At 38.4% G+C, this 27,525-nt stretch overlaps 8 protein-coding genes across 12 annotated transcripts in view; 4 read left to right on the top strand and 4 right to left on the bottom strand.

Annotated features, from left to right (window-relative positions):
* The first annotated feature begins 134 nt into the window (after positions 1-134).
* LOC132787176 (holocytochrome c-type synthase) lies at positions 135-1,612 on the top strand. The gene is made up of 3 exons (XM_060794094.1): positions 135-318; positions 445-1,039; positions 1,098-1,612. The coding sequence occupies exons 2-3, from the start codon at positions 465-467 to the stop codon at positions 1,357-1,359; spliced, it is 837 nt and encodes a 278-aa protein (XP_060650077.1). The 5' UTR covers positions 135-318; positions 445-464; the 3' UTR covers positions 1,360-1,612.
* Positions 1,613-1,884: 272 nt separating this feature from the next.
* On the top strand, positions 1,885-3,405 carry LOC132787175 (fumarylacetoacetate hydrolase domain-containing protein 2). The gene is made up of 3 exons (XM_060794093.1): positions 1,885-2,330; positions 2,792-3,123; positions 3,188-3,405. Exons 1-3 carry the CDS (start codon positions 1,938-1,940, stop codon positions 3,342-3,344), a joined length of 882 nt encoding a protein of 293 aa, XP_060650076.1. The 5' UTR covers positions 1,885-1,937; the 3' UTR covers positions 3,345-3,405.
* LOC132787177 (large ribosomal subunit protein bL35m) lies at positions 3,383-4,126 on the bottom strand. The gene is made up of 2 exons (XM_060794095.1): positions 3,984-4,126; positions 3,383-3,924 (listed from the first exon to the last, which is right to left on the bottom strand). Exons 1-2 carry the CDS (start codon positions 4,006-4,008, stop codon positions 3,413-3,415), a joined length of 537 nt encoding a protein of 178 aa, XP_060650078.1. The 5' UTR covers positions 4,009-4,126; the 3' UTR covers positions 3,383-3,412.
* A 277-nt stretch (positions 4,127-4,403) lies between these two features.
* On the top strand, positions 4,404-7,894 carry LOC132787170 (MICOS complex subunit Mic60). The gene is made up of 8 exons (XM_060794086.1): positions 4,404-4,746; positions 4,988-5,184; positions 5,237-5,716; positions 5,776-5,924; positions 5,984-6,679; positions 7,062-7,220; positions 7,281-7,569; positions 7,628-7,894. The coding sequence occupies exons 1-8, from the start codon at positions 4,510-4,512 to the stop codon at positions 7,803-7,805; spliced, it is 2,385 nt and encodes a 794-aa protein (XP_060650069.1). The 5' UTR covers positions 4,404-4,509; the 3' UTR covers positions 7,806-7,894.
* A 131-nt stretch (positions 7,895-8,025) lies between these two features.
* On the bottom strand, positions 8,026-9,360 carry LOC132787174 (fumarylacetoacetate hydrolase domain-containing protein 2). The gene is made up of 3 exons (XM_060794092.1): positions 8,634-9,360; positions 8,250-8,578; positions 8,026-8,188 (listed from the first exon to the last, which is right to left on the bottom strand). Exons 1-3 carry the CDS (start codon positions 9,165-9,167, stop codon positions 8,026-8,028), a joined length of 1,026 nt encoding a protein of 341 aa, XP_060650075.1. The 5' UTR covers positions 9,168-9,360.
* A 292-nt stretch (positions 9,361-9,652) lies between these two features.
* LOC132787172 (isocitrate dehydrogenase [NAD] subunit beta, mitochondrial) lies at positions 9,653-11,906 on the top strand. Its single transcript, XM_060794090.1, has 6 exons — positions 9,653-9,835; positions 10,022-10,069; positions 10,140-10,235; positions 10,306-10,422; positions 10,487-11,068; positions 11,127-11,906. Exons 1-6 carry the CDS (start codon positions 9,794-9,796, stop codon positions 11,355-11,357), a joined length of 1,116 nt encoding a protein of 371 aa, XP_060650073.1. The 5' UTR covers positions 9,653-9,793; the 3' UTR covers positions 11,358-11,906.
* A 46-nt stretch (positions 11,907-11,952) lies between these two features.
* Positions 11,953-13,378, bottom strand: LOC132787173 (uncharacterized). The gene is made up of 4 exons (XM_060794091.1): positions 12,816-13,378; positions 12,639-12,753; positions 12,356-12,572; positions 11,953-12,298 (listed from the first exon to the last, which is right to left on the bottom strand). Exons 1-4 carry the CDS (start codon positions 13,286-13,288, stop codon positions 12,036-12,038), a joined length of 1,068 nt encoding a protein of 355 aa, XP_060650074.1. The 5' UTR covers positions 13,289-13,378; the 3' UTR covers positions 11,953-12,035.
* Positions 13,379-16,979: 3,601 nt separating this feature from the next.
* Positions 16,980-27,525, bottom strand: part of LOC132787064 (putative uncharacterized protein DDB_G0277255) — a 66,127-nt gene continuing 55,581 nt past the window's right edge. For all 5 annotated transcript variants that reach the window (XM_060793944.1, XM_060793945.1, XM_060793946.1 and 2 more), the window contains one exon: positions 16,980-26,028. In XM_060793944.1, coding sequence (XP_060649927.1) covers positions 23,286-26,028 — 2,743 coding nt within the window. In that variant the 3' untranslated portion in view covers positions 16,980-23,285. The remainder of the gene's footprint in view (positions 26,029-27,525) is intronic.

Raw genomic sequence — 27,525 nt, 5'->3', positions numbered from 1 at the left:
TAATCAGCGCTAATTAATTATTTATTATAAAATAAATCGCCAGCATTTGTTATTTACATAATGTTCAGCTAAAGTTTTCCTTGCATTTATTGCCAGCATTCAATTTGCACCTTCGACAATACTGTTTACATTTGACAACACTTAGTTTTGTTTGCAATAGCGTGACAACACTGTGCGTAACCTCGCTGCATTTTACTCACGTTTGTTCGCAACTGGCCTCAAAAACACCATGAGCAGTAAAAACATCAATTAAAACATATTGCAGTTTCGTTATTGTGCACAACAACCTTTTGGAACGCATTCATACTAAACAGAAAAGTGAGTGCAAGTTAATTAAACAGTGCCTGTTCTGCAAAATTCTCCTTTACAAGGATTACGTAACTTGAGAATCTAGCTCGTGACACACATTTTATGTAAACATTTTTAACTGCCATTTGCTTACAGCAATTGCAATTTAACCAAATATGGGCAACACAGCGATAACCAAAGTGCAGATGGAGGCATCCAAGCGCACCGCCGGCGCTTCCCCACCTCCTGAATGTCCCATGCATCAGAAGCATGGCGACAACATCTCTGCCTCGGCGGTGCCACCACATCCCAAGATGCACGCCTCTGGCGGCGGTGCATCTGAGTGTCCCGTCAAACATGACAATAGCGATGTAAATCCATTGAATATGATGCCGCCCGCAAATCAGCAGCCGGCACCCGATCAACCCTTCCCACTGCCCACAGATCGCCAAACATCGACCATACCCAAAGTGACTGAGGACGGCACCGTGCAGTTCTGGCAGTATCCAAGTCAGCAAATGTTTTGGAACGCCATGTTGCGCAAGGGCTGGCGCTGGAAGAATGAAGATGTGTCACAGAAGGACATGGGAGACATCATACGCATTCACAATGCCAACAACGAGCAGGCCTGGCAAGAGGTACTTAAGTGGGAGGCGCTGCACGCCAAGGAATGCGGAAATCCACGTCTCAAGAGCTTCGGCGGCAAGGCCAAAGACTTCAGTCCACGTGCGCGCTTCCGCAGCTGGTTGGGGTAAGCATTAAATGCTCCAATATCTAAATTGGATAAGCCTAATCAAAAATATTTTCAGTTATGAGCTGCCTTTCGATCGCCACGATTGGATTGTCGATCGTTGCGGCAAAGACGTGCGCTATGTTATCGATTACTACGATGGCGGTCTCGTGGATAAAGACTATCGCTTTGCCTTGCTAGACGTGCGTCCTGCTATGGACTCGGTGGACAATGTTTGGGATCGTATGCGTGTTGCGTACATGCGTTGGCGCTATGAACTGTTGGGAAAGTTCAATAATAGTGCCGAGGACAACAAAGTGTCGTCGGCTGGTAGTGAATAAGAAACTATTTAAAATATTGTTACACACAAACTCTGGTCTAAATTAATCGAATGCAAAATGAACGTTATACACAGTTTAGGCTGCACTGCTGGCTGATGCATAAAGCTTTGGTGCCGTCTGTTAAAAAAATACGAGTTTTATTTAATTAACGCCAGTGTTTTAAAATGCTAATTAAATCAAAGTGCAGAACTAAAGAGTAAAAGGCAGTCATACACTTAAAATAAGCGTTATACAGTTTTAATTCCACTGTCGGCATTGAGTCTGTTTGAAGAATAAAATTCATAAACATCAAAGTCCAACGAAATGTTAAAGATTGAACAAGATATTTTAAGTTTAAACGCCCAATTAAAAAAAAGGCATATTTCTTTAAGAAAGTTGATTTTGATGTTTAAAAACAAACGACAACACTGCGCTGGACAAATATTCCACTCAACGGCTGTCAAACCCATATATTATCCAGTGTTGTGCAGTGCACATATTTATTATTTACCGCTTACGTGACGTAACATCACACCGTCATACGTGTTTCGTTTTGTACCAATTGGAGCTCATAAAGTCGCTCCATCGAACAGTTATAAATGTTGGCCGCTAGAATGCGTTTCGTGCAATATTTGCGTAAAGGTGACCTCGCCAAACGTCTTGGCCTCTTGGCCGACGATCAAAAAAGTCTTGTTGAGCTTTCGGGCGTCGAGGGCGTGCCTTGTGACTTGAAAACTTTGATTGCACAAAGTCCGAATCTCGAGGAGCTGTCGAAAAAGGCTGAAAAGCAACCGAAGCTAGCGATCAACGATGACGTCACATTGCTGCCTCCCTTAACCGATCCTGGTAAAATCATCTGCATTGGCCTAAACTATCAGGATCATTGCGATGAGCAAAACAAACCGGCACCCAAGGAACCAATGTTCTTCAGCAAGTACAACAACACGCTGGTGGGCCCCAAAGATAATGTCATCGCGCATAAAGCATCTGACGTGAGTAAAGATAAACAACTAAGTGGAGAGGGTTCGACTTCGAAATACCCGCTATTCATTTTTATGAAATGCGAGCAAATTTCTTTAGAACATTTCAAACTTGTTAACAGCGCTTTAACATTGACGTTGTAAGCTAAACCTGTTCGATAAACAATTAACTCGCTTGCTAAATATAGTTTGTGTCCCATACTAAATTGTTTATGTGATCGTGATCAAATTTGCAAAAATGATTTATTATTAATGCGTGTGCCAAGACTTAACACTCTAGCTCTAAATATTTCTTGGGATTTCCGAAAAACTTCAATTGAGTGCAAACAAGGAAAATGCTGTCAAAACCATTTGATAGCTCTATCTATTAAAGCACAAAATTATCATACCCCACATACCGCACCATAAATAGCGGGTGTAATTAACAGATAAGTGCTGATGGAATAATACATGACATACTTTATCTCGTTTAGAAAATCGACTGGGAAGTGGAGCTGGTAGTTGTCATTGGAAAGGTCGCTCGTCAAGTGGCGAAGGAGAAGGCCTTCGACTATGTCTTTGGCTACAGCGTTGCCCAAGATATTTCCGCACGCGACTGGCAAAAGGAACGCAACGGCGGCCAGTTTCTGCTAGGCAAATCCATGGACACCTTCTGTCCCTTGGGCCCAGCTGTGGTGCACAAGAGTCTGGTGAAGGATGTATACAATTTGCCTCTGAAAACATGGATCAATGGCGTGGAGAAGCAAAATGGCAACACGGGCAACATGATCTACAAGATTGACGATGTCATCAGCCGCCTCACTGAGTAAGTGAAATCACTGAGAGATTCATAAACTTGAATCTAATTTGGCAACTTGTCTTGCTTGCAGATCCATTACTTTGTTGCCGGGTGACATCATCTTGACAGGCACACCAAAGGGTGTGGGCATGCATCGCAGTCCACCAGAGTATCTAAAGCCCGGAGATGTTATCAAGACTGAGATCGAAGGTCTGGGCACGTTAACCAACAACGTGGTTGCCCCTTAAAGAAATATTTGTTGTTGATTATTAATTGTAATTAAACGAATTGTTTTGCATTTTATCCAAATTCTGATTTACACTTTAAATGACTTGGACTTGGTGGCAAAGTACTCATCGCGCTTGTGATAGGGAGCATATGGGTCATCGATATAGTGCTTGGGACGCCGCCAATAACTGGTGACCATCTTGTCCAGCAGCCAACTCTGTGTCGCATTGGTGAAAACGTGTTGACGCAGTCGGCGACGCAACTCCATGGACTTTTTGAACATTTTCTTATGGCGACCGGTGTGTGTGCGTATCCAGGCTCCCCAATCGAGACGTTTGAAGCGCTTGATTACTGCCTTGACCGACTTTCGCTTTCCCTTGATTAGCGAGAACTTTGTGACGCTACGAGTGGGCAAAGCGCTCAATGCTGGAGATGACAACGGCAAAAGCATAGGGGATCCTGCTGGCGTAAGACTGTTGGCGGGCAGCAGATTATTACGATTCTGGGCAGGAAATGAAACCTTGATTAACTGGCTGAAACATGCGCGTTGAGTTTGCTGCACTGCGAAAGCCGGCGGCGCACGGCAAACGCTGCGTAGCGCTGTGAAGTGTAAAACCATAAATTATGTTTTGATTTAGTTTTATTTATATTATTCTTACCACCAGAAACAAAGGTTCGCAGCATTTTATGTTTTTAATTCATCAAATTGCTGGTCAAACTTTTTTACACAATCGCGTAACAGTTTCCAGCTGGATCAGCTGTTTGGCATTAACACATGTTTGCTTATGCCAATCACATTTGAAAATCGATAAGCATAAATTTTAAATCGATTTCGATTTACTTTGAATATGTTGTTTCACAGGCGTAAACCAGTTTGTGCAGCATTTTAAATTTTAAATTTATTAGTTTGCTTTAACATTATGTTCTTTTGTGCTACACAGTCGCGGTAGACTTTCTAGGTCCATTAGCTATTATCACATGCTTAGCTTTTGCCACTCACAGTGATAAATTTGAATAACGATAAACACAAATTTGTATTTACTTTCCAATTGTTGTTGCACAAACTTAGCTAACATTGACTTGACAAACTTTAATTTAAAAAATTTTGTGTATATTTATATAGCACACTTTTATTTTAGAATCTCCCTCCCTTTCCTTCAACTCCAAAAAATATAGATTGCACGAATGGCAGAGGCTGGATATAATCGATTGTCATTCACAGGGAAACGTGCACATCACGTCGTCGCCAGCAGCGGCAGTAGCAGTCGGTATTTGTCGTTGGAGCGAAATTGGGCAGGAAAATTATTAACGCCGCCGGTTAGGGCCTGCAGCAGACACCATCAAGTGAAACTATCAAAATTCTTTGGCTATATCATCATGTATCGACTAGCAGTAATAGAACAATGCAAGTGTGCTGTGCAGGTAAGTTATGCAGTTATACAAAATGTGATTTTCGGCGACGTGCCATCGCTCTCTCCGTCTCTCTTCTCCTCTCATTGGCCCCACAAACAAAAACCAATTGCAAAAAATATACAAGCGAACTTGTTATGTCATCTATCAAAGCAAATGCAGTTATCAGGCCAAAATTGTCCAAAATTCCAGCTGGCAACCCAAAAAATGCAATTCGTTGTGCAATTGGAATTAAATGTTTCCATATTTCTAGCGTTCCTTGCCCCAAACAGGCAACAGACACTACAGCAACAAAAATGGAAGCAATGGCCACAGAAGTAACAGCGGCGGTCAACAGAGGCAAAATAGCAGCCTGCCTCCTCCACCGCATATGCGCGAAGCTGGCTTCGGCAAAGTGATGCTCCTTTTGACACCACTGGCCGCAGTCGGCGGCGTTATTACCTATGCCAAGTGAGTAATCCGTCTTCCTAATCTTCGTCTATTAATCCAATCTCTCTTCCAGATACGACAAGAACTTCCGCCAATTGGTTGAGAAGAATGTGCCTGGCGCTGAGACGATAATTAAAGTCAGCTTGCGAGAAGAGCCGCCGTTCCAGGACTTGACCAAAAGTGTCAACGAACAATACGATAAAGTGAAAACGACTTTCAACAGCGTCTCCGACTCGGTAAACTCAGTGACCACCAAAGTAACTGGACTATTTGGTGGCGGCAACAGCGCGCCTGAAGTGCAACCAACTGCCACGGTAAAGAAACCCGTCGAAACGGCCAAGCCCAAAGCAGCAACTCCAGCGCCAGCAGCAAAGAGTGAACCTGCTCCAGTGGCCAAGTCAGAGGCTGCTCCAGCAGCGGCGGCAGCGCCAAAGCCAGCAGCTCCTAAAGAGAGCCCACTGCCCCAGGAAGTTGTGGAGCTGGAGAAGGCGATTGAGCTGTCGGCGCAATTGGCAGTGAAGGAATACAATACGGCCATTGGTGTGCTTAAGAAGTGAGTAACAAGACTGTTGTGTAGGTTTTCAAATGCTTATTAATCATGCTATTCGACAGGTTCAATGATGATGTGCGTAATGTGGTGGACAAGGCTGTGGAACATGGTGAAACTGCACTTTGGCGCACGCTGAAGAACCGTGCTGGTGCTCGCGACATGGCCGTGACGGTAGCTGAACGTGCAGCACGTGAAGCGCAGGAGAAGATTGGTAAGCCTTAGCAAGAATTTAATTATGCAACTGTAATTAATAAATGTTTCGTTTTACAGAGCGTTGTGAACTAGCTTTAAGCAAGATTGTCACAGCGCAAAACCAGGAGAAAGTGGAGCAGGTGCGCAGCAAGATCAAGAAGCTCGTCGATCACATTAGCCAGGTGAAGGATGAGCTCTACAAGCAGAAGGATACCGCAAGCGTCTCTGATAAATATTGGCGCAGTGTCGAACAAGCGCGCAGCTATTTCATCGATGAAATCGAATCCATTTTCCCCGGACTCAATCTGGATGATAAGAAATTGAATCTATCCAAGGAGGATTTGGATCTATTCATTCTGCATGCCTACTCGCATGTGGTGGCCTATCAAAAGGAGCTGCAGCGCCTGCAAACCGATGGTGAATTGCGTCTAAAGCGTGCCATTGACTCACTGAAGGGTGACAATAGCTCCAGTGCATTGCGTGCTCAGTTGGACTATCATTTGGAGGCGGAGAAGCGTAAGCTGGCTGTGGAGAATCAAAAGAAGATATTCCAAATCCATGCCGATGCCGATAAGCAACTGCGTTTGCAATTGAAGAAACAGGCTGAGGCGCACACGGATCACATTAAGGATATTGTGGCGCAGCGTGAAACGGATTTGACGCGCAGCTTCAAGCAGGAGCTGGAGGATCAGTTGGCTGCTGCAAAGGCCAACTACAAGCTGCAGCTGGCTGCCATGCTGGGCAAGCTTCGTGGCATGGACACTGCGTTGGCTGGTGAGTGAATTTTACACTTTTGCCTTTCTATTTATTTGTCGCAAATCGATCTGAGAGTGCCTCTTATCTAATCGGCTCATTTAACGATTGCTTTGTTTCTTCAATTGAAATTCTGTTTATTTATATTTTAACAATAGTAGACTTAAGTTTACGAAACCCAACTCTATTTAATTATCATTCAAAATCAAAATCTTATAACACAATAATTTCGCACCCTGCATCTAATACATTGTGCTAGCTTTATTATAACATACATTATCAATACATTTCCATACGCTGCTTTAGAAATTGAGGATGAGTTCAAAGGTATTCCCCCATCTTAAATCATCTCTAATAGTTTATTTAACATTATCTTACTAACTCTTTCTTTGTTGTTTCGCAGAGCGTGCTGAGACGGAGCGTTCAGCTAACCAGGCACAAGCCTTGTGGGCTGCTTGCCAAGCTCTGTGGGCATCGGTGCGCACTGCCACACCTGGCGTGCACTACAAGGAGAAGCTGCGACCTCTGAAAAACGAGATCAATGCTATTGCCAAGGTTGCTGGTAAGTTTATTGTACTTGAATTTAAGTTATACATGTCTAAGCTTTGGTTATTGTTTGCAGAGGGTGACGAACTCGTGACTGCGGTCTTGAACAATATGCCCAAGGAGGCGCAGGAGCGTGGCGTCTTCCCCGAAGATGCGTTGCGTGAACGTTTCCTGAATGTGGAGCGCATTGCACGTCGCTTGGCGCTGGTGCCAGAGAATGGAGGCAGTCTGCCTATGTACTTCCTCTCGTTTCTGCAGTCACTTTTCATTGTGCGACCGGATAATCCCATTTCCAAAGACGAGCTTGACAACAAGCCTTTTGACTACAATAAATTGGACACATACGACATATTGAACAGGGCCAGGTAAGCTAACATTTCGAAAAAGGTTTTGCAACTACTTATTGAGATTTTTTTTGCTTAGGTATCATGTGGATCGTGGAGACTTCTTGCAGGCGCTGAAATACCTCAACTTGTTGGAGGGCGCGTCACGAGAAGTGGCCAACGATTGGATGAAGGAGACTCGGCTTATGCTGGAGACACAACAGGCGGCCAATACGTTGATGGCTCATGCCGCCGCTAGCGGTTTGTTGTATTTGTAGATTATGTTTTCCATCGCGTCATCCCCTTTTAGTTTGCAAATAATTAATTTTGTTGTAATTTCACTCAATAATGCAAAAAGTCTAATCAAGCGACAAATTATTACTTTAAACAAAACACATTTGATTGTTTTAGATGCAATTATATAAATTTTAAATATAGAAAAGCGAGAGCGCACCCTTCTGAGGGTCAATGAAAAATGCCAGCTTGGTTTGTTGGTGCTTAAGCATACGGATTAACAACTTTATTACGCATTTTACCTAATTTTTGTATTTCACTCTCGACAAGATCACCCGGTTTAAGGAAGCACGATGGTGAGCGATGAGCGCCGACTCCAGCGGGCGTTCCAGTTAAAATAATGTCACCAGGACAGAGAGTCATGAATCTATAATATTAATGCAATGTGTACTATAATATATAGTAAAGTGATAACTCTAGAGACTTACTGTGACAGTCGATGTATAATATTGTCGATCTTGAAGATCATATTCCGTGTGTTGCCACATTGGCGTTGCTCGCCATTGACCAGTGTCTTAATCCACAAATTATTCACATCGGGTACATGACATTTGTGCACAATAACCGAACCCAACGGACAAAACGAATCCAGCGATTTACTCAACAACGTTTGACCACCCATCAGGACATTCCAATCCCGTGCGGTGATATCCTGTGCAATCGTATAACCAAAAACACAACCCATAGCCGAGAGACGCGGGACATTGCGACACTTGCTGCCAATGACAACGGCCAATTGGCAGCCGTAATCAATCCGCTACAACAAAAGCTGATAGCTAGTACTTATCTATGGGTTTTTGTCAATTACTTGCCTTGGCTATGTGATGAGCACGTATGTTATCCAACGCTCCAGTTACTGCAGTGTTGAATTTCACAAAAAATTCCGGATATTTGGGAATCTTAACTTTCTGTTCATTGCAACTATCGTAGTAGTTGGATGTAACGCCAATTATTTTGCCTGGCGCTTCAAGTGGCGGCAACAGTCGCAGATCGTCCATCACATCGTTCACTTCCATAAACTGGGAGCTATCGAGCAGGCTGTCCATGCAGTAACGTTGCTGGATGAACTGCATCATCTCTGGTGAGGCACAAGTCATAGTCGACAACTCGATCATTTTGGAACCATTCTCAGAAACCATGCCCAAACGTTTGGCGGTATCGCCAGCTCGTATGTACTGCATGAAACGGCATTTTGGCTTGCTGTATTCGTTGTGGCTGGAGGGTTTAACAGATTCCAATGGTTTGCCTTTGAGTGGATTAAAGCGATACTTCTCGAATTGTGCCGACTTGACGTGTAATTGTGCGAAACCAAAATGATTACGCAACAAGGATACTGCTGCTCTCATTGCCAAACGTCATCTAATTGTTTTATTACGAATAGTGTTTAAATATTGGAGATAGCGTAATCTTTGCCAGCTAAAATGCACCGAGTTATGTAAAATTTCTATTTTTTTGATTTCACTTAAAATTTAGACCTACAAATTTGAAAATTAAATCTGAGTATCTGCCATTGTTCGCAACAATAACAACACAAAAAGATCCTGGATAGCTACGATCGGTTATTATCAAGAAAGAATCAAGCGATTCTCTTGTTTTAAATTGACCGCTAAATTTCGATAAGTCTACAGTTTTCATGTTTGTATCGATATTTATTTAAAAATTCGATAGTTTTATTGAATATCAATAATATAATTTTTAACTTATATTCGTGTTTTCAGGTATTAGCTCATAACTGTTTAATATATTCAAAAATTTGAAAATTTCAAAATTTTATAGTGAAATAGAGTTGTCAAAAAAATTGTTATCGATTGCTTGTTATTGGCGATTACTTAAGAACAACCCTAGTCAGCTGTTACTGTTGGTTTTCGATTGAAATTTTGCACAGCAAAATTAAATTTTTAAACATTTAGACAGTAGGTCAATTGATATTTTGTGCAATCCACACACAATTGTCTTACGTACAATCAACAACATGTCGATGCTGGCTAGACAACTGGGAAGGACCGTAGTGCAGGTATGTCGACGACGACTCCGGGAATATTTATTGCGCACAGTGCTTACATAAACACTTGTCAAGAGCATTGCGAGCACAGCAACGGCGACGTCGTTCTCGCGGCACAGATGCGAATTTTTTTGAGGTTATCATCCTCGCAAGATTATAGCAGATTTATTAATTAATACTTCTCACATGACTATTTAGGCGGCGGCGGTGCGCAGACTGCATGTTTCGGCGGCAGTCGCTGGTCAGGTGTGTATTTAATTTTGTGGCATGCGAATCATGTGTTATGTTAATAAGTGGGTTACTTCTCTGCTTGCAGGATAGCGCCTACAGTGCCAATAGAACCACCTGCACTCTGATACCCGGTGATGGTGTTGGTCCCGAGCTGGTTTATTCATTGCAGGAGGTCTTCAAGGTGAGTTCAAAACATACATAACACTTTCAGAATCTAAAGGATTTTCTTCTCTGACTTCTCTGACTGATAGGCAGCAAATGTGCCCGTGGACTTTGAATCGTACTTCCTGTCGGAAATCAATCCCGTGCTGAGCGCCAAGCTTGAGGATGTGGTGTCCTCCATTCAAAAGAACAAAGTTTGCATTAAAGTAAGTTGCAGTTAATCCAAATATATATTGCTTTTATTCTACATGTTTTTTCCTTAATCCTTAGGGTATTTTGGCCACGCCCGATTACAGCAACGAGGGTGAACTGCAAACGCTCAACATGAAACTGCGCACGGAACTGGATTTGTATGCCAACGTGGTCCATGTGCGTTCATTGCCCGGCGTGAAGACGCGTCACGACAACATCGATACGGTCATCATTCGTGAACAAACCGAGGGTGAATATTCCGCACTCGAGCACGAATCGGTGCCCGGTATTGTCGAGTGTCTGAAGATTGTCACTGCCAAGAAATCGATGCGTATTGCCAAGTTCGCCTTCGATTACGCCACCAAAAACAATCGCAAGAAGGTGACAGCTGTGCACAAGGCCAACATCATGAAGCTGGGCGATGGTCTGTTCCTGAAGTCATGCGAGGAGGTCTCCAAACTGTACCCCCGCATTGAGTTCGATAAAATGATTGTGGACAACACGACCATGCAAATGGTGTCGAACCCCAATCAATTCGATGTGATGGTCACCCCCAATCTGTATGGTGCCATTGTTGATAATTTGGCATCTGGTTTGGTCGGCGGCGCTGGCGTCGTTGCTGGTGCTTCATACTCTGCGGAGGCTGTGGTATTCGAGCCGGTAATGTAATGATTTTGTGTTCATTAAACTCCATGCTAATTGTAATGTTTTTACGCAGGGTGCACGTCACACCTTCGCCCAGGCTGTGGGCAAGAATCTTGCCAACCCAACGGCAATGCTGATGTGCGGCACAAAAATGTTGCGTCACATCAACTTGCCCACATACAGCGAGGTCATCCAAAATGCTATCAACCAAGTGCTCAAGGACGGTAAAGTGCGCACCAAGGATTTGGGCGGTCAATCGACCACGGCGGACTTCACACGCGCTGTCATTGCCAATCTGCACTAAGACAGTTGTAACCACAACTCAATAGCTGACTCAATACCGAAAGTTTGATGCCAATCCCCCAATTATTTGCCTAAAAATTGAAGAATATGTTTCAAATTTTTAGTTCACTTTCATTCAGTATGTTTGTCTCTCCCATTATTGCATAATTTGAGTATTATATCTGGCGAATATTTAAGTTTAGACCAATTGCCTCGCCCCCCCTCCCAAAAACGAAATCCCCAAATTTCCTCCCTCCAAAAACTATTCATAGTTTAACAAATTGGCCGTAAAGTTTATTATTATTTTTTGTGATTATTAATATGTATATGTATTATAATTTTGTGCAAAACTCAAATTGTACTCGAATTTTGCCGTCAACATATAATCGTTTATGACAAACCAAAATCTAAACATAATGCAAAATCAACTACTTAATTTACAACTCAAAAATTATAACGAGAAAACCACGTATGTCAACCACAAATGGTGAGAAAAAAAAAACTACATAAATAAATCAAATGTTATCAGCCATTCATGACAAATGAGCTGGCTAAATGAAAATAATATAAACCATGTATAAAGTTTCAATTTTATCATATAGTTGAACCAAATGATGTTACAAAACAGTCCATAATTTATTTGCAATAACCAAAATATAAATACAGAAAAATTTAATACAATTTGAAATAGTCCCACAAGCTACGCAGATCCCTTGGGCTTGGCCAATTCTATAAGACGCGGCGAAGCCTTCGCCTTGAGAGCAGCTGGCGAGATGGCAAAAGGATTCTCACGGATGTGCGTGTTCTCGAACTCCTTTGGCTCAGCCAGCTCCTTAATGCGTGACGATGGCTTATACTTGAGTGCATTTGGCGATATGGAGAATGGATCCTCCTTGAGATCACCAGCCAAAGTTGCCTCGTTCTTAGCCAATGGCGTAGCCATCTCCTTAATGCGTGCACTCGCTTTAAGAGTGGAAGTTAAGGATCAGTTATAACATATTGGTAAGAAATGTTACTTACGTTTGTATTTCAGGGCTGTGGGCGACACCTTCTCCGGTTCGTCGTTGGTGTGGACATCCGGACGACTCACTGGCTCAGCCATGGTCTTGATGCGATCTGTTGCCTTGTAAGCCTTCATGCCGGGTGTTAATTCCCATGATGGCTTCTCGACCAACTCGAATACCTTGGGACGAGCCAATTTCTTCAGGCGCCGCATACTGTATTCGCCTTTACGTTCCTGTAAAAAAGGCAAGTAGATTTATTCAGATGATTCATTACCAATAAAAGGCTTTGGATAACTTACGGGCGTTTGGGGGCTCCAGCTGGGGGGCTCCAGGGGAACTTTGGCCTTTGACAGCTTCTCAATGTACGCGGCTTGACGTTTCTTTTCCTTTGGCGTTGACTTCTTCTTCTTTTGTCTGTTTAAGGATATACTTAAAAGTCGTTGCAAATCGAAAATATATTGTTTAAGCTTCCTTACGGCTTTTTCAGTGGCTGCATGTTGCCCAAGCGACTGTAGAGCGACAAGTAACTGGAGCGTAGCCATCGGTTCAAGATGCTCTCACCGATCTTATCCCCGATTTTAATCGCATGTTCGCGACGATAGAGCAAACGCCTGACGGTTGGAAGCGCAAGCTGTTCGGTTCTCGTATTGCTTGGCAAATCAGCTGGAATGATTTCGATAGTCTTCTTGAATGGACACGCACACTTGGGGACAAAACGACATTTGGGATGCAATGGCATCGCCAATTCCATGATTCGCTTGCTCTTCACAAAGGTTTTCTCATGTCGCTTGTACAGCTTATTCAGATCCCGCGAGATGTCTCTCATAAAACATTGTGCATCATATGGAATACGATTGCGGACAACACAACAATCAGGACGAATGCTGTCGGCCAACTTCAGGCAGGTCGTAAGCTGTGGACTTAGATCGCATTTCAAGCGTCTCATCATCTTTAACTATACTTAAAAACTTTTTTTTTTTTTAATTTCACTTAACAAAAAATTTTAATGCCAACTGCGTATGAACGCAAATTGTTTTTAAAACAATTTTATAAGATGAAGGGCCTACTATATAATATACAAATTCATTTTATATACGATATATTTAAATTATCAAAATAATATGTAATTTATTAATTAATAGTTTTATAAAGTTAATAAATGAGTAGAAAAAAAATAAAAGAACAATAAAACAATAAACAATAAAAAGATCGCATTTTTGCAAAAGGACGGTAAGTATAAGGATATACAGTATCCTTGAAAAGGTAAGTATGGTCAGTATGATCAGAAAGCTTTAGCTATTAAAATATTAACAGCAAATCGTTAGCAGCTAAAACACAGCAAAAAAACACGAAACAAAGCAAAGAATAAAGCTTCGAAAAAATATGTTGCATACTTTTAGGGGCTTGCAGAAGCCCATCAAAAAATGTGAAAACCACAATATGCAGGATATCTCGAAAACCCAAAGGACGATCGGAATGTCCTTTGGCCAGTCGATAGTCCTTGTTAATACAAGTTGATTGGCATATGAGCTGCTATGATCGAAAAGGAAATGCCGGAGTTATAGCTTTTTTTCTCTAAACAAAAAAGTTCTTATACCTTGTATTTTAAAAGGACCTTCGTCCTTTTGATTTTATAATTATCATTTATTTAAAAACACCTATCTCCAGGCCAAAGGACATCCTGATAGTCCTTCAAATGGCTGAGATATCCATAAATTTTCGATTTTTCGTGAATTTTTCCATGCCTCCCCCTTGAAAAAATTTCGAATATTTTCAAAATTTTTTTTGTGCATTTCTCGAAACTTTTTAATGCTATCCGCTAGTCCTTTTTATTGTGAATGCAAAAATATACTCTGTTATGAAATCCTTAAAGAAACGACTGAGAAAGCGGTTCCGCCAAGTCATTTTTAAACGTCAAGAAAATTATTACATTTCCTAAAAGACAGACAAATAAATAAAAATAAAGTAAGTTTGGCTTTATATTTTATTAAATTTTTATTGACAGTATTTATCAAAATACTGATAGCTCCATGTTCACATCATTACAAGTTAATAGTTGTTGTTTTTTGTCATTTTGTAAGTACGTTTTTTAGTTGATTTGTTGCCATTATAAGTACATACCTTCTATTTGTTCACATACATATACACAAATCTAATGTTTTACTTCATTTGCATTTTCATTTTCATTTAGTTTTTGGTTTATTCTTTTTTTTACAATGATTTTGACATGTCATTTTGCTGTTCTTGTTGTTATTGTAACCTAAACGCTTGTTGTTTAAACAATAGCATTTCAATTGGAAATCAGCACACGTTGTTGTTGTTCTAGTTGTTGTTATTGTTGGCATTCATTTTGTTGTGGAAACAGAAGAACGATCTTATTTTTATTTTGTTTTTTATTGAAATCAATATCCATGATCCACGATATCCATGATTTAATTTTAGCATACATACACAAATATATAAGTAAGTACTATAAATTTGAATTTATCATTTACTAAGTTGACATAAATTTTGCTAATTTAATTTGTTAATCGTTTAATTTTTCCATTCCTTTTTTTTTGTTAAGTGTTATAGAAAACCCACTTATCAATCCTTTATATTTTGATATTTCATTTATTTATTTACACCAAAATTACACCAAAATAATAATCATAATTTTCTATTGAACAAAAATTTCTTTTTTGTCCTCTTTCCTTTGACTTTTATACAATTTTAGCCAAATATGAAAATTCCGAAATATTCTTAATGAAATGATTTAATTTATTTTTTGTTTACTGCATATCGTATACAAATTTCTTATTCATAGTTAAATCTTCAATATCCGGGAATTTCAACTCCATTTTCATGTCTCATTTTTACGTGTTAATATAAGTTTTAATTTTACCAAAGGGGTTTTTATGTACATGTTTGTGTAAGTACATAGAATTTTTATATACTCATTGCAGATTTTGGTATATTCCAAAATGTTTCCCTAGACGTTCCCTAGATTTATATCTTTTGTTTTTTTCTTTTTGTTAGTTTCTAAATTATTTCCATTTATGCATTGATTCATTTCAGAATTTTCGCCTTTTCATTTTTGATATTTTTTTGTTTTAGGTCTTGTCGAATGTGATTCATCAGTTGTCAAATAAATTTTCTTCTTTGGTCCCTGAAGCTGTTGAGTTTAGATTAACGATAGCTTTATTCATATGTGATAGTTTTTTGCCCTTTCCTCACCTAACCAGGTCTAGAACATTTGCCAGTACATTTAGTTTCTTATTTCCAAAGTGTTCAAGTGGGTTTAACTTATAGAAAATCATAGGAAAACTAAAATCGTAAAATCAAAACTGTTTTCTACGTGTTTCATTTCAAATGCTTCGCCAATTTGCCAATTTGCATATCTCTGTTCTGTTATTGTTCAATGTGAAAATGGAGCAAATATTGACGATGTTGGGACACATCACAATCAATCCCATCACAATCAACATTTACTTTGGGCTATTGATTGATTTATAATAACTGTCCAAGTCATAGATTACTATGACTTATTAATTGTAAGTACAAGTATGTAAATTGTTAATATTTGTTGTTGTATTATCATTTATAATCATATTGCTGCTGCTGATCCGCATGCGTGAGTGGAAATGTGAAATGTTGTTTAAATAAAAGCCTCTTTGTGTGTAATAAATGAAAGTAAAGCTAAGGAAATGAAAACTTCATTTGTTGAACTAAAATATTTGTTTTTTATTAATAAACATTTTCAGCGTAAATATATGATATATATGTATATATAGAGATGTATATATCGTTCTTTTTTTTGCGTTTAAAACATAATAAGTAAATAATAAAAATAACGAAAATCATTAACTTAAGCATTATTTTATAAGTGTATATATAACAATTATGCACGCTGAACAAATTTGTTTTAAATTTATTTAAATGATTACAAGTAACTTAACTCAAACCTAATTTTCTGTTGCATTTTAAATGTTTTTAATTGAATTTCTTAAGAAAAATGTTTTTTTTGTTTTGAAAATTTGTTAATTGTTTACTTTTTTGTAGTAAAAAAAAATATACATAGATACATATTACATTTTCGCTGTAAAGAACTAAACATAATTTGCATAAATTATTTCTATGGAATTTCGTAGTGAAATTATTTTTTATCCTTTTTTTTCGCATGCTTGTCAGCTGTTTTGCTTAAGTTTTTATCTTTGCTATTTTGTTGTTGGTGTTGTCCTGTTTTTTTGTTTTGTTAATGCTATATTTGTTGTTGTTGTCTGTACTTATGGGCTATTGCTAATCATAATGTGGTTTTTCTTTTTATTCATTCATTATATTTAGTTTAGCTTATTGGCTGTGAAACAATTTCCATCTTGTTTTTTCTTTTGTTCTACACAAAAAAAGTAATTAAATGATTATTTTGCTTTTAAAGTGATAAATGCAAAAATAAATGAAATTTTTGCTCAAGTTGCTATGTACTTGTTGTTGTTGTTGTTGTTGTTGATTATATTGTACTTGCATCAGTTAAAACGCTTCGAGGGCGTCGTCTTTGTTTTGTTGTTATTCTTTCATTTTAAAAGTATTTTAAATGTATTTTAAAACACGAAAACGAGAAACTGTTTTATTTCAACCAAGTCTGGAGTATTGTTGGATTCTAATTGTTTTTTTTTGTTTTGTTGTGGATAAAATCTGTTGTTTATAAGTATTTGTTAATGCCTTTTACATTGCCAATAACTTAGAACTACTATTGTTGTTTTGCTTTTTGTTTTTTAATTGGTTAATACGATTAATATTGTTACTAGGGCTATTGTTTTATTGTTTTTTTTTTCTTCTGTATTTTAATTGTAATTATGTAGTGTTTGTTGATTGAGTCGATAATTGAAATAAAAATTGTTTTCATTTTTTACTTATGACAAATTGTTTACGAATGCATCGTATACGTAATGCGTATACGCAATGCAAAGCACTCTTCTCGATCTCATGTTCTGCTTCTTTTTTCTGCTTGGTTTTTCGTTTTGCTTTTGCGGTCTATTGTATGCTTGGCTATAATTGTTAATTATATATGTGGCTATTGTATTGGTTATTGCTATGAATTTAAGTCTGCTTGAAAAATCAGTTATTAGTTCTTGTCTGTTTGTGTGTGTGTGTGAGTGAGAGAATGTGTGTGTATTGGGAGTTGTTGTTGTTGTGGTTTAAAGTTAATTGTTTTGTGGCTATTGCTATTTCTATTACTGTTGCTATTTTAGTTTGTAGTAAGAGTAGTACTATTGTTTAATAAAATTGATTTGCTGTAATTGCTTGTAGAAAAAAGAAAAGTACAATCGACGTCAGGCTTTGTGTTTTGATGTTCATTGTTGTTGTTGTCTTTCATTTTAATGTACAACTTGAAGTTTAGTTGTAGATCTTTCATTAGAGAATGTTTCTATTATCAATTTTTAGTTCAATTATGTTTGGGCTATTGTTGTTTGGTGTACGTTTCGATCTTGTTTGCTGATGTTTGTTGTTGGTTGTTGGTTGTCATTGCTGGGCTATTGTTTCTTGTAGTTGTTGTTGGTGTTTTGCTTGTGTTCTTTGCATTTATCGCTCAAGTTAAACATAAAAATAATGAATTTGTTTGTTGGCACAACTTAATCATTTGTTTTTTTTTGGTAAGTTAATTTTCAACTTTGAATGGTTTCTCGTTTCTATAACTGATTTAAAAAATAACAATATAAATCATTTTCTGTATGTGATGTTTGGTTCATGTTTGATTCGTTTCGCTTTAGCAAAATTATTTTTACTGACTTTGTTTTTATGTGTGTTGCTTGTAATTAAATGTCTATAAAATGTTATGTGCACTTATAATGATTTTTGATTTTCAATTGAAGAGCTTTCTTGGTTAAATAATAATGTTGTTGTTGTTGTTAACATATATATGTATATATAAATGTATATATGTAAACATACTTCTTGGCATTGCAAAGTAGTATATCAGTTGTTGTTGTTGGTTGTTATCATTTTAATATACGTGTATTATTAATATTTGTTGTTGTTTGTTTGAAACAATTGCACTATAAGTCAAATGTGTTGCCCGTTTTTTTTTCATTTTTCATAATATAGTTACATATCATAAAAAATTGTATTAATGAAATAATCTTAATAATGTGGTCTAATATATACAAAACACAAATCAAGGCTAACAACAGTGGCAACACGCCAGTCTGCTACACTCGGCTATAATATACATATACATACATATGTATTCATACATATATGTTTGTAAATGATAGTTAATAATAATAAGTAAAATTTTGATTTGCCTATTTTGCGTAGACTGCGCGTACATAATAGAATTAGAATATGTTCTTCTCTTTTGTTTTTGTTTGTTATAATTAGAATTGTAATAATAATCATGTAATAATAATCATAATAATTGTAATAATATGCACTAATTTATGTTTTATAAATAATATTATATGGAGAATATAAATTCTAAGTATATGCACTTATATTCAGCAAATTTTGATTCATGTGTTGAACAAATTATATTTTATACACAAAGGTGAGCAATTCATTAAGCATGCTAAAAAAAACGTTGTTCTCTCTTTCATTTTCTGTGTTTTTTTCTTCTTTGCCGTTCATAAACAATTACATAAACATTAGTATATATATATAAGTATATGTATGTATATTTATCGATTTAATTTGTATATTGTACAATTATTAACTATTAATTTGTAGTGAACAAAGAATAAGTAATGTATGGGTAATCAATCTTTTTTCTCTCCGAAAAATAAAACACGTACCTGAGCGTTTTTGCACGCTCACCAAATGCGTCTGAAGTCGCATTTTTTGTTGCCTACTTTTTGGGGCAAGCGACCAGACTAGGTGAGTGTGCAAAAATTCTATACAATTCAACATTCTCAAGCTGTTACTCATTACACTCGACTTCAAAACCTATCACTAGGTCGACGATCTCTCTGTCAATATCTTACGCCCTTTTTCAGTTTCTTTTCTTTTTACATATTTTGTTATTTGTTTTGTATCTAAGAATGCCATTTCCTGTTTATGTATGTCTGTGTGTGTGTGTGTGTTTGATGGGTACATTGCATTTGTTGCTTGTCTTCTGATCTCAACTCAGACACAAGGCACAAAGCAAAGTGCCTAGTTTAGATTAGGCTAGGCTGGCATGTCTGTTGGTCTGGTGTTTTTTTTGGATAGATGTTTTTTGTTTTCTTTTTATAAACAATTGAAATGATTTTTGTTTGGTTTTTTGGTTGCCTCGAAATTGAACCGAACATTCATCGAAATATTTGCTAAATTTCGTATATTCTTTAACGTTTGCTTTCTTAATATAAACCGTATAATTGCACTTTATTTTTATGTCATTATTTCATTACTTTTTCTTTTCTTTTTCGCTTAGTTTGATTTCATGTTTATCTTTTTACATTTCTTATGAACAAAATTGCATATATATTTTGTTGTTGTCATAATTTTGTTTACTTTACTTTGTATAATTTAGTTTTATAAAATGTTCATCTCATTTTAATTTAGTTTTTCTCTTTTTTCATCATTTTTTTGACTGGTTTTTTTTTGCTGTTTTCCTGTATGGTTTTGAGTAAAAAATTTTCCAAAATATATGTACAACTATATAAGTATGTATGCTCTGAACTCTGAACTGTTTTGTCTTTAGTGATGTGCTGTAGTTGTTGTTGTTGTTATTAATTCTCTTATTGTTGTTGTTGTGGTTGTTGATGTTGTCTTGTATCTATTATTTTAACCATTTTGAATACGAGTACTCTTTGCCATAATTATATGCATCTTACCAACTTTTGGTTACAGTTAAGACTTTTTTACTTATTTTCATTTTGTTTTGCTTGTGCTCTGCTTTAGTTATTTGTTGTTAATTATTTGTATCCGATCTTTATAGTTTATTAATTATTGCATTATTATAGTAAGTTTTCATTATTAATTTGTTTTGCTTTCTTTGTTTAGATTGAGTTTTTTGTTTTGTTTTTGTTGTTGTTTTTAATGTATGCCTAACCAACATTAGTCAGAAAAAGTTTCTTCAAAATTTTGGATTATTAATCACAGATAGTGTGTCTAATATATATGTATGTATATATGTATGTATAATAAATATTTATGTATACTTCAAATATAAATTAATTAGCAATAAATACTTTTTTTTCGATTTCTTTTCATCCATTATGTTTTCCATTTCCATTTCGTATAATAAACATTTCATTTTTGATACGCACACATTTTGCAAAATAATTTACTAAATTTTACAATTTTCTTTTATCGAATGTTTGATACACCAAATGTCCATTGTTTTTTGTTTTTATTTGTTAAGTATAATGTAATTTTGGATTTGATATATTTTGTTACTAAACCACAACATTTATGCACATTGAATTTGCTTTTTAAAGGTTAGCCAATAAATACATTTTTTTGGTTTTTAAACTTTCCATGCATAAATTATAAATATGTTTTTTGTTTTTGTTTTGTTTTTGGTTGTTTTGTAAATGCTTTTAAATGATTTTCTGTCTTGCTGAATATATAGTTGTTTATATATACTTTCAATTACAATTACAATTCACTAAACATTTTGACATACGCATATTTTACCGACTTTACCGACTTTTAAAATACATTTAGTATTGTATATATAATTTATTATTTTTCTTTTCTTCTCTTTTTGACACTTACTAGCTAGCACACAAAATATGTTTGTTTTTTTTTTAGGTACATTTATATAGATTTTTTTTATCTTTTTGTTTATTTACGCATACATTTAGTAACCCATCGAAAGTGTTTTCATTTGTTTTTGTTTTCTGAAACATTGCCCAAAATCATGAGAGACCTCGAAAGGGGGTGTGTAGAGGGAGAAGTGTATGTGTGTGTGTGTGTGTTGGCCAAAAGGTGTGTAGTATGTGTGTGTACTATAAGGAGGAGGTTATACGAGAGTACGTTAATGCTGTGTAAATATGTTAAACATTCTTTGTTGTAGAGTGTAAGTAGAGTGTATAAGTGTATATAAGTACATTTAAATATATATATAGTTTTTGCTCAAAATGATCATGTGTTTTATTTGAGGTATACGCGTAGTGATCAAGACACACACATACATAAATATACATATATATAGAGTTTTTTGTTTCTTATTAAATATTTTGAATTTGATAGCCAAATATTTAATTTTCACTTAGTTCCATTAAATGCCTAAACATGTAGTTTTTTTTTTTTTAATTTTTGATTTATGTAAACACCGAAACATTTAAATTTATATAATAATATATTGGGATTTCTTGTTTTGTTTTTCTTTCTTTCTATATATATATATTTATTTTTTTTGTGTTTTTTTGTTTGTTAATTTTTGTTTTAATTTTGATTTGAAAAATTAAATCAAATGGGAGTTTGTTTTTGATGGGTTTTGCTGGGTTCGGTTTTGTTTTGTTTTTGTTTTTTTCATTTTTGGTGGTTTTAGTTTTGATTGTGAATTTCTAAGCATTTTTGTTTATTTTTGGTTTTGCGTATATTTCTTTTGAGTTGTTATTATTTATTTTGTGTGCTTTTTCCTAACGTTTCTCATTCCTCTTATTCATTTATTTAATTTGTAAATGTGAAGGCAGCTTTGTTTATTGATTTCCGTTTTTTGTATGCTTGTTTTTCTTTAAGGTTTCTGGGTTGTAAGTTTCTCCATCATCTTTTATTTTATTTTCTTGTTTTTATGAAATTAATGCAAATAATATGTTCAACAATTTGTGAAAATTGGAAAATAATATTTTGTTTTGAATTTTCGTTTGTAGTTGTTTTGTAGTTTTTGAATTTTGCTTTGCTATTTCCGGTTTTTGTAGTGTTTGTTGTGTTGTAGTTTGTTTTTTATTGTTATTATTGTTTGTTGGCTATTATTGATCGGATATTGTAGATGTTGTTGTTGTTGTTTGTTATTGTTGTTGTTGTTGTTATTGTTGTTCCTAGCTATGGTCTTTTGCTGTAGTTATTGCTGTTGTTGTTGGGTTTTTTTGTCAGTTTCTATGTCTCTGGCGTCTGCTAACTATATGCGCTTGCGAATCACATTTCAAGTTTTCTAAGTCAAGTTTTCAAAATATTGGAATGTTTTTTTGTTTAGGTATTTTTTTGAGTTGAGAATTTTCGCTAGCAGGCGCTGCATAGTTTTGGCTATTCCTTTGCTTGTAACTGCTTTGCTTGTTGTTGTTGTTGTTCATCATATTTTCTTTTATTGCTGTTTTTACGTTCGAAAAAAATATATATGCTTTGTTTTTTTGTAGTTTGTTTTGTTTTTGTTGGTTACTTAACATAAGAGAAAACGCAACTAAAATAAATTGAATTTTTTGTTTTGATTTTTTTTTTAGTTGTTGTTTGGTCTTATAAAATTATGTATTTACTTGATGTTGTTGATTAAAGATTTGTTGTATTTTTATTTTGTTTTTGTTTTTTTTTTGTTTTGTTTTAGAAAGTTTGTACAAGAGAATGCCTATTTGTCGATTGTCAAAAAACTAAACAATAAATACGCACAGATACACAAATGTATCTATGCATGTTTGCTTGTTGTTGTTGTCCTGTATATGTGTGTGTGTGTACTATATACTTAGCTATGTACGGTGTGTGTGTGTGTGTGTTGTGTTGTGTAATGTCTTAACTAACAATAAGAACCTGACGCTCTTGCCTTGCCTATGTATTTTTTTTCTGTATATCTTTTAATCGTACTTAAAGTTCTTTTCTTATTTATGTTTAATGTTTTCTTTTTTTGTTTTGTTTTGTTTTGCATTTGGTTTGCTTTTCTCTTACTCTGCTGCTTGTGTTGATTCCCATTTGTGGAACCATTTGCCTGTACAATACACGAACTCTCTCTCTTTCAATCTCGTTTAGAAACTGTAGTAGTGTGTGGCAAGCGGTGGCCAAGCGAATGTGGCTGCCACCTGTTGCTGTTGTTGCTGTTGTTGTTGCTGCCACGTTGTCTATAACTGCTCTTCGCTGGCATTGCAATCGCTCTGCTCGGCCTTGATCTGCGCCAGCTTCTCGTGCAATATCGAATTGCTGGGCGAGATTGGCGCCGCGACAGCGACAGCAGCATCGGGATCGAACTTAACGCTGCCATTGAGATCCATCATTTTGTTGCCCGCTGCTGCTGCTAACGAACTGTGCGATTGCTCGCTCTTGAGACTGCTGCCATCGGTGTCCGAGTCCCGCGATGTCATGCGACTGCGTCCGTTGCCATTGTTGCTGTTGCCATTATTATTGTTGCTGTTGTTGTTCTTATTGTGCGCCAGGTCACTGTTGTTGTTGTTGTTATTGTTATTGTTAATATTTTTGCTGGTAACATGCTCCTCATCGCTGCTGGCGCTCTCCATGCCACGCATGGGACTGAGACGCTCACGCTTGACATCCGCATAGACGCCCATCGGGCTGCCAGCACGCTTGATGCCTTCGGAGTTGCTGCTGCTGCTGCCGCAAACGTTGGCTGCAGCCACAGCGGCTGCTGCTGCTGCTGCGCTGTAATCGTTGCTGCGATTGTTGGTGAATGGGAGAGGCGTCTTCTTCACCAGCAGCTGATCGAGCAGAGCATGTCCATTGCCATTGCCAGCACTCACATTGCTTCCAGGATCGCTCTCGTTCTCCAGCTTTTTGCGTATGATGTTGCCGTACACATTCTCCGCGTACTCGATGGCATTCATCTGATGATTGAAGACATCGGGATTGCAATTGAAGTCCAGGCCATAGTTGGCGCCGGCATTCGGTGCCGCCCAGAATTGAAACGGCAGCCGCGGTGGCGCCTCAAACATGGACAACTTCATGCCATTCGATGTGGCCGCTGTGACAGCTGCCGCTGCGGCAGCAGCACTGCTGTTGCTCTTGAGAGCATTGCTCAGCTTTGAACCCGAACTGCTGCTGCTGCTGTTGTTGTTGATGTTGCTGCTGCTGTTCGCCGCATTGTTGCCCGCCTTCAGCTTGTCGAGATGATTGAGTCCAGCGAGATTGGCATTCACTTTGTTGGCAGCACCCGTGAGACCCACGAGATCGGGCTGTGGCTTCGGTTCGCGTTTGCGCGGTCGCATCAGATGACGCTCCTTCACCTTGTACTCGAGCGTTGAGTGTGGCACGCCGTAATAGCTGCCCGCTCGATGCACCGACATCTCGCCCCGTTGCACCGCCTTCACCGCCTCCACCAGACTATCGCGATCGTAGTTGCGATACTTGCCACGCTTCGGTCGCGTTCCCTTTCCGAGTGCCGCATCCGCTGCGCTCAACTGTTGCTGATGCTGGCTGTGATGATGCGAGGCAACGGCGGCGGCTGCTGCGGCCGCTGCATGATGTGCGGGCAGATGGCTGTGATGGGGCTGGGCGAGCATATTGGGCGAGGCACCGAAACGCGAGGTGTCCGTGCCGCCAATGATTTTGGCCACCGAAATGCTCGGTTTCTTGTAGCTGTTGCTGCTGTTGCTACCATTGTTGTTGTTGCTGAGGCTCACATTGCCATTGCTGCCACCGGTGCTGCTGCATTCGCTGCCGCTGGTGTTGCCATTGTTGCGCAGCAAACTGTCCTGGCTGCTCTGCTCGTTCAGCTTGCGATGTATGGACGTGGCCATCATTTTCTGTATGGATGTCGGTGATGGCGACAACAGATTGCTGCTGCCACCGCCTCCGCTGTTGCTGCCGCTGTTCTGCTGCTGCCGGTAGCTGTTGTTGGCGGCGGCGGCAGCAACGGCTGCTGCCAGCATGGGTGAGGCCGAGTGTGGACTGTGATCGCCGTTGCGATTGCTCATCGAGTTGTTGTTGTTGCTCATGCTGCTGCTGTTGTTGTGTTGCGGCAGCAGCGGCGGCGATATGTTGCCAGCGCCGCTCACTTTGAAGGACGGAATCTTCAAGATGGGATCCTCGCACATCTCATTGGCATCCAGCGAGGAGTTCGTCTCTGGCGTTTCAGACTTTGGTATGTGACGACGAAAGGCGGCCACAGCGGCCAACTGTTGTTGTTGCTGCTGCTGTTGCTGTTGCTGATGGTGGTGGTGATGCTGATGTTGCTGTTGATGCTGCTGCTGCAGCAGACGCTGGTCGCCGTTGATCTCGTGACCAGCGGCCACAGCATTCACCAGACTGTCGTTCAACAAGCCACCGCTGTTGGCCAACACCAGCGACTTGACCAGATCCCCCAGCGTTTGTGTCTCGTCCAGCTTGGGCATCACCCCAATGCCCGCTGCCAGCATCAGCGTGCGCAGCAACACATTCACATCAATCGGCACCGGCATGCCAACGGCACCGCCAGCTGCTGTTGCTGTCGGTGTGCCACCGCTTTGAGGCCTCGCGAGCTTCGGCGACATTCCCGGCTCTAGGTCGTCACCCAGATCGCTGCCATTGTGCTCGGACATGCCGCTCAGCTTACGCAGATGCTCATTGTTCGCAGCCATGCGTTGGGCGAACTCTTGGAAACCCGACGCTGCACCGGAGCCATTGCTATCGGCATCGTTGACCTCGTCGCCGGAATCCTCTTGCTCCTCCAGCTTCACTCCGTGCGTTTGCTTTGAGCTCAGCGACATGTTGTCCATTTTGTTGCGCAACACCGAGCGCTGCAAGAGGTATTGACTGGACGCTTTGCGTGTGCCCGCCGACTTGTTGGCCACCACATCTTGGAGCGCACTGTTCAGCTCCTCCTGGCTGTAGCTGTGTCTGCCCATCGACGAGGGCACCGAGTCGAAGAGTGCTCTGCAAATAAGAAGAAATATGATGGATAAGCTTAGGGAAAAAGGTGGAAATAATATTACACTTAAAGAATTGTTTTTTGCTTTCAATTCCAAGCAATACGTGGAAATATTTAAATACAAAATAGCAATGACACATTAAAAAATAACTATATTTTTGTTTTATTTTCATTTTTTTACTGATATACCGCAAAAATACATAAAAATACGGAATATCATATTTGGTATATACCAAAAAAGTACTAAATATACTACTAAGACCCGTAGTAAGAAGAAATAAAATATACCGATTTTATATACTAAAAAATACTGCAATATACCAAAAAGCCACTAGCAATTTTCACTAAAACACCCAACACAAAGTGGTATTATTCTAAAAATATAACAAATCCATATATACCGAATTTATGTGCTGAAAAAATACTCAGATATACCAAATAACCAATACCCATTTTTACTAAAACACCCAAAATAGTGTGGTATTATTCTTAAAATGTACCAAATTGATATACTGAAATAATACTAAAATATTCAAATGCTACATTTATATATTATATATTAACTTTAATATAAAAGGAAATAAACTTTTGAAGGGAAGTAATGTAATTTCTGTTCAATATTTGCCAACTATAAGTTAAACTAAATATTGAGTCATCAAATAGATGACTTTTTTTCGCTCAGTGTATTGATAATGCACTTTGCTTGTTGGAGTTGCAATTGCCTCTGTCTAGTTACATGTGCCTCTCTGCCTTTTGCAATTGACCAGTCAATCTGCAAAGCCTCAACTTCCCCCCGCCAACTTTGACTTTTGCTTCAAAGAAGCTGACAAAATATCATTTTCACTCTTCGTTTTTTTTTTTTTTTTGAAGACTGCACTCGCACTCACACTCATGCACACTCGCATACACTCATGCACTTACTCGTAGGTACACTCGAAAAGTTCTGACAATGAACGCTTCTTAAATGTCTGCAGCAGTCAGGCAGGGAGAACAGAAGACGAAGGAGAGGAGGGAATGACGAGGACGACGTTGTCCTTGTCAAAGGCTATGTGGCAAGGATGCAGCATAGAGAAATTTGTGCCTTTTTTTTAAGCTGGCTGCTTCTTGTATTATTTTGGCTGTGCTGCAGAGACAAAAGATGACATGCAGCAGAGCAGGGGTGAGTGACAGCAGAGTAGCAGCTCGCTGAGGGAGAGGGGGCTGAGGCGGGTAAGAAGCTGTCAGGCTGGCTGCCGAGAGCCCGAGCTCGAGCCAGAGCCAGGGACAAACATGTTTTTGAAGTTCATTAGACGAATTTCAAAAAAAAAAAAAAGATGCAAAAATGCAAGAGCACAATTTTTTTTCACTTAATGCCAAGCCGCACCACTTGGCGCGCTTTTGCCTCAGCTCATTGCAACGGGAGAGGCAAGAGAGGGCAAGCGGGGAGGGAAGGAGGGCAAGCGCACTTTTGGGTAGCCCATTTCAAAAGGCAACTTTTGTGTAAAGCAAACAACAACAACAAC

Source organism: Drosophila nasuta, chromosome 2R (genome assembly GCF_023558535.2).
Source record: "Drosophila nasuta strain 15112-1781.00 chromosome 2R, ASM2355853v1, whole genome shotgun sequence".
Classification (NCBI taxonomy): domain Eukaryota; kingdom Metazoa; phylum Arthropoda; class Insecta; order Diptera; family Drosophilidae; genus Drosophila; species Drosophila nasuta.
This window is presented reverse-complemented; position numbering and strand designations above follow the sequence as displayed.

Excerpts from the sequence above, each read along its gene's own strand:
- LOC132787175 (XM_060794093.1), top strand. The coding sequence starts at position 1,938 with ATGTTGGCCGCTAGAATGCGTTTCGTGCAATATTTGCGTAAAGGTGAC. Across the intron at positions 2,331-2,791 it reads TCGCGCATAAAGCATCTGAC|AAAATCGACTGGGAAGTGGA; the intron begins GTGAGTAAAGAT and ends TATCTCGTTTAG. Across the intron at positions 3,124-3,187 it reads GTCATCAGCCGCCTCACTGA|ATCCATTACTTTGTTGCCGG; the intron begins GTAAGTGAAATC and ends TCTTGCTTGCAG.
- LOC132787170 (XM_060794086.1), top strand. The coding sequence starts at position 4,510 with ATGGCAGAGGCTGGATATAATCGATTGTCATTCACAGGGAAACGTGCA. Across the intron at positions 5,185-5,236 it reads GGCGTTATTACCTATGCCAA|ATACGACAAGAACTTCCGCC; the intron begins GTGAGTAATCCG and ends TCTCTCTTCCAG. Across the intron at positions 5,925-5,983 it reads TGAAGCGCAGGAGAAGATTG|AGCGTTGTGAACTAGCTTTA; the intron begins GTAAGCCTTAGC and ends TTCGTTTTACAG.
- LOC132787173 (XM_060794091.1), bottom strand. The coding sequence starts at position 13,288 with ATGATGAGACGCTTGAAATGCGATCTAAGTCCACAGCTTACGACCTGC. Across the intron at positions 12,754-12,815 it reads ATGCAGCCACTGAAAAAGCC|ACAAAAGAAGAAGAAGTCAA; the intron begins GTAAGGAAGCTT and ends ATCCTTAAACAG. Across the intron at positions 12,573-12,638 it reads GCTGGAGCCCCCAAACGCCC|GAACGTAAAGGCGAATACAG; the intron begins GTAAGTTATCCA and ends CCTTTTTTACAG.
- LOC132787172 (XM_060794090.1), top strand. The coding sequence starts at position 9,794 with ATGTCGATGCTGGCTAGACAACTGGGAAGGACCGTAGTGCAG. Across the intron at positions 9,836-10,021 it reads TGGGAAGGACCGTAGTGCAG|GCGGCGGCGGTGCGCAGACT; the intron begins GTATGTCGACGA and ends ATGACTATTTAG. Across the intron at positions 10,236-10,305 it reads CATTGCAGGAGGTCTTCAAG|GCAGCAAATGTGCCCGTGGA; the intron begins GTGAGTTCAAAA and ends TCTGACTGATAG.
- LOC132787174 (XM_060794092.1), bottom strand. The coding sequence starts at position 9,167 with ATGAGAGCAGCAGTATCCTTGTTGCGTAATCATTTTGGTTTCGCACAA. Across the intron at positions 8,579-8,633 it reads GTGCTCATCACATAGCCAAG|CGGATTGATTACGGCTGCCA; the intron begins GCAAGTAATTGA and ends CTTTTGTTGTAG. Across the intron at positions 8,189-8,249 it reads ATTATACATCGACTGTCACA|ATTCATGACTCTCTGTCCTG; the intron begins GTAAGTCTCTAG and ends TTAATATTATAG.
- LOC132787176 (XM_060794094.1), top strand. The coding sequence starts at position 465 with ATGGGCAACACAGCGATAACCAAAGTGCAGATGGAGGCATCCAAGCGC. Across the intron at positions 1,040-1,097 it reads CGCTTCCGCAGCTGGTTGGG|TTATGAGCTGCCTTTCGATC; the intron begins GTAAGCATTAAA and ends AAATATTTTCAG.
- LOC132787177 (XM_060794095.1), bottom strand. The coding sequence starts at position 4,008 with ATGCTGCGAACCTTTGTTTCTGGTG. Across the intron at positions 3,925-3,983 it reads GCGAACCTTTGTTTCTGGTG|CGCTACGCAGCGTTTGCCGT; the intron begins GTAAGAATAATA and ends TACACTTCACAG.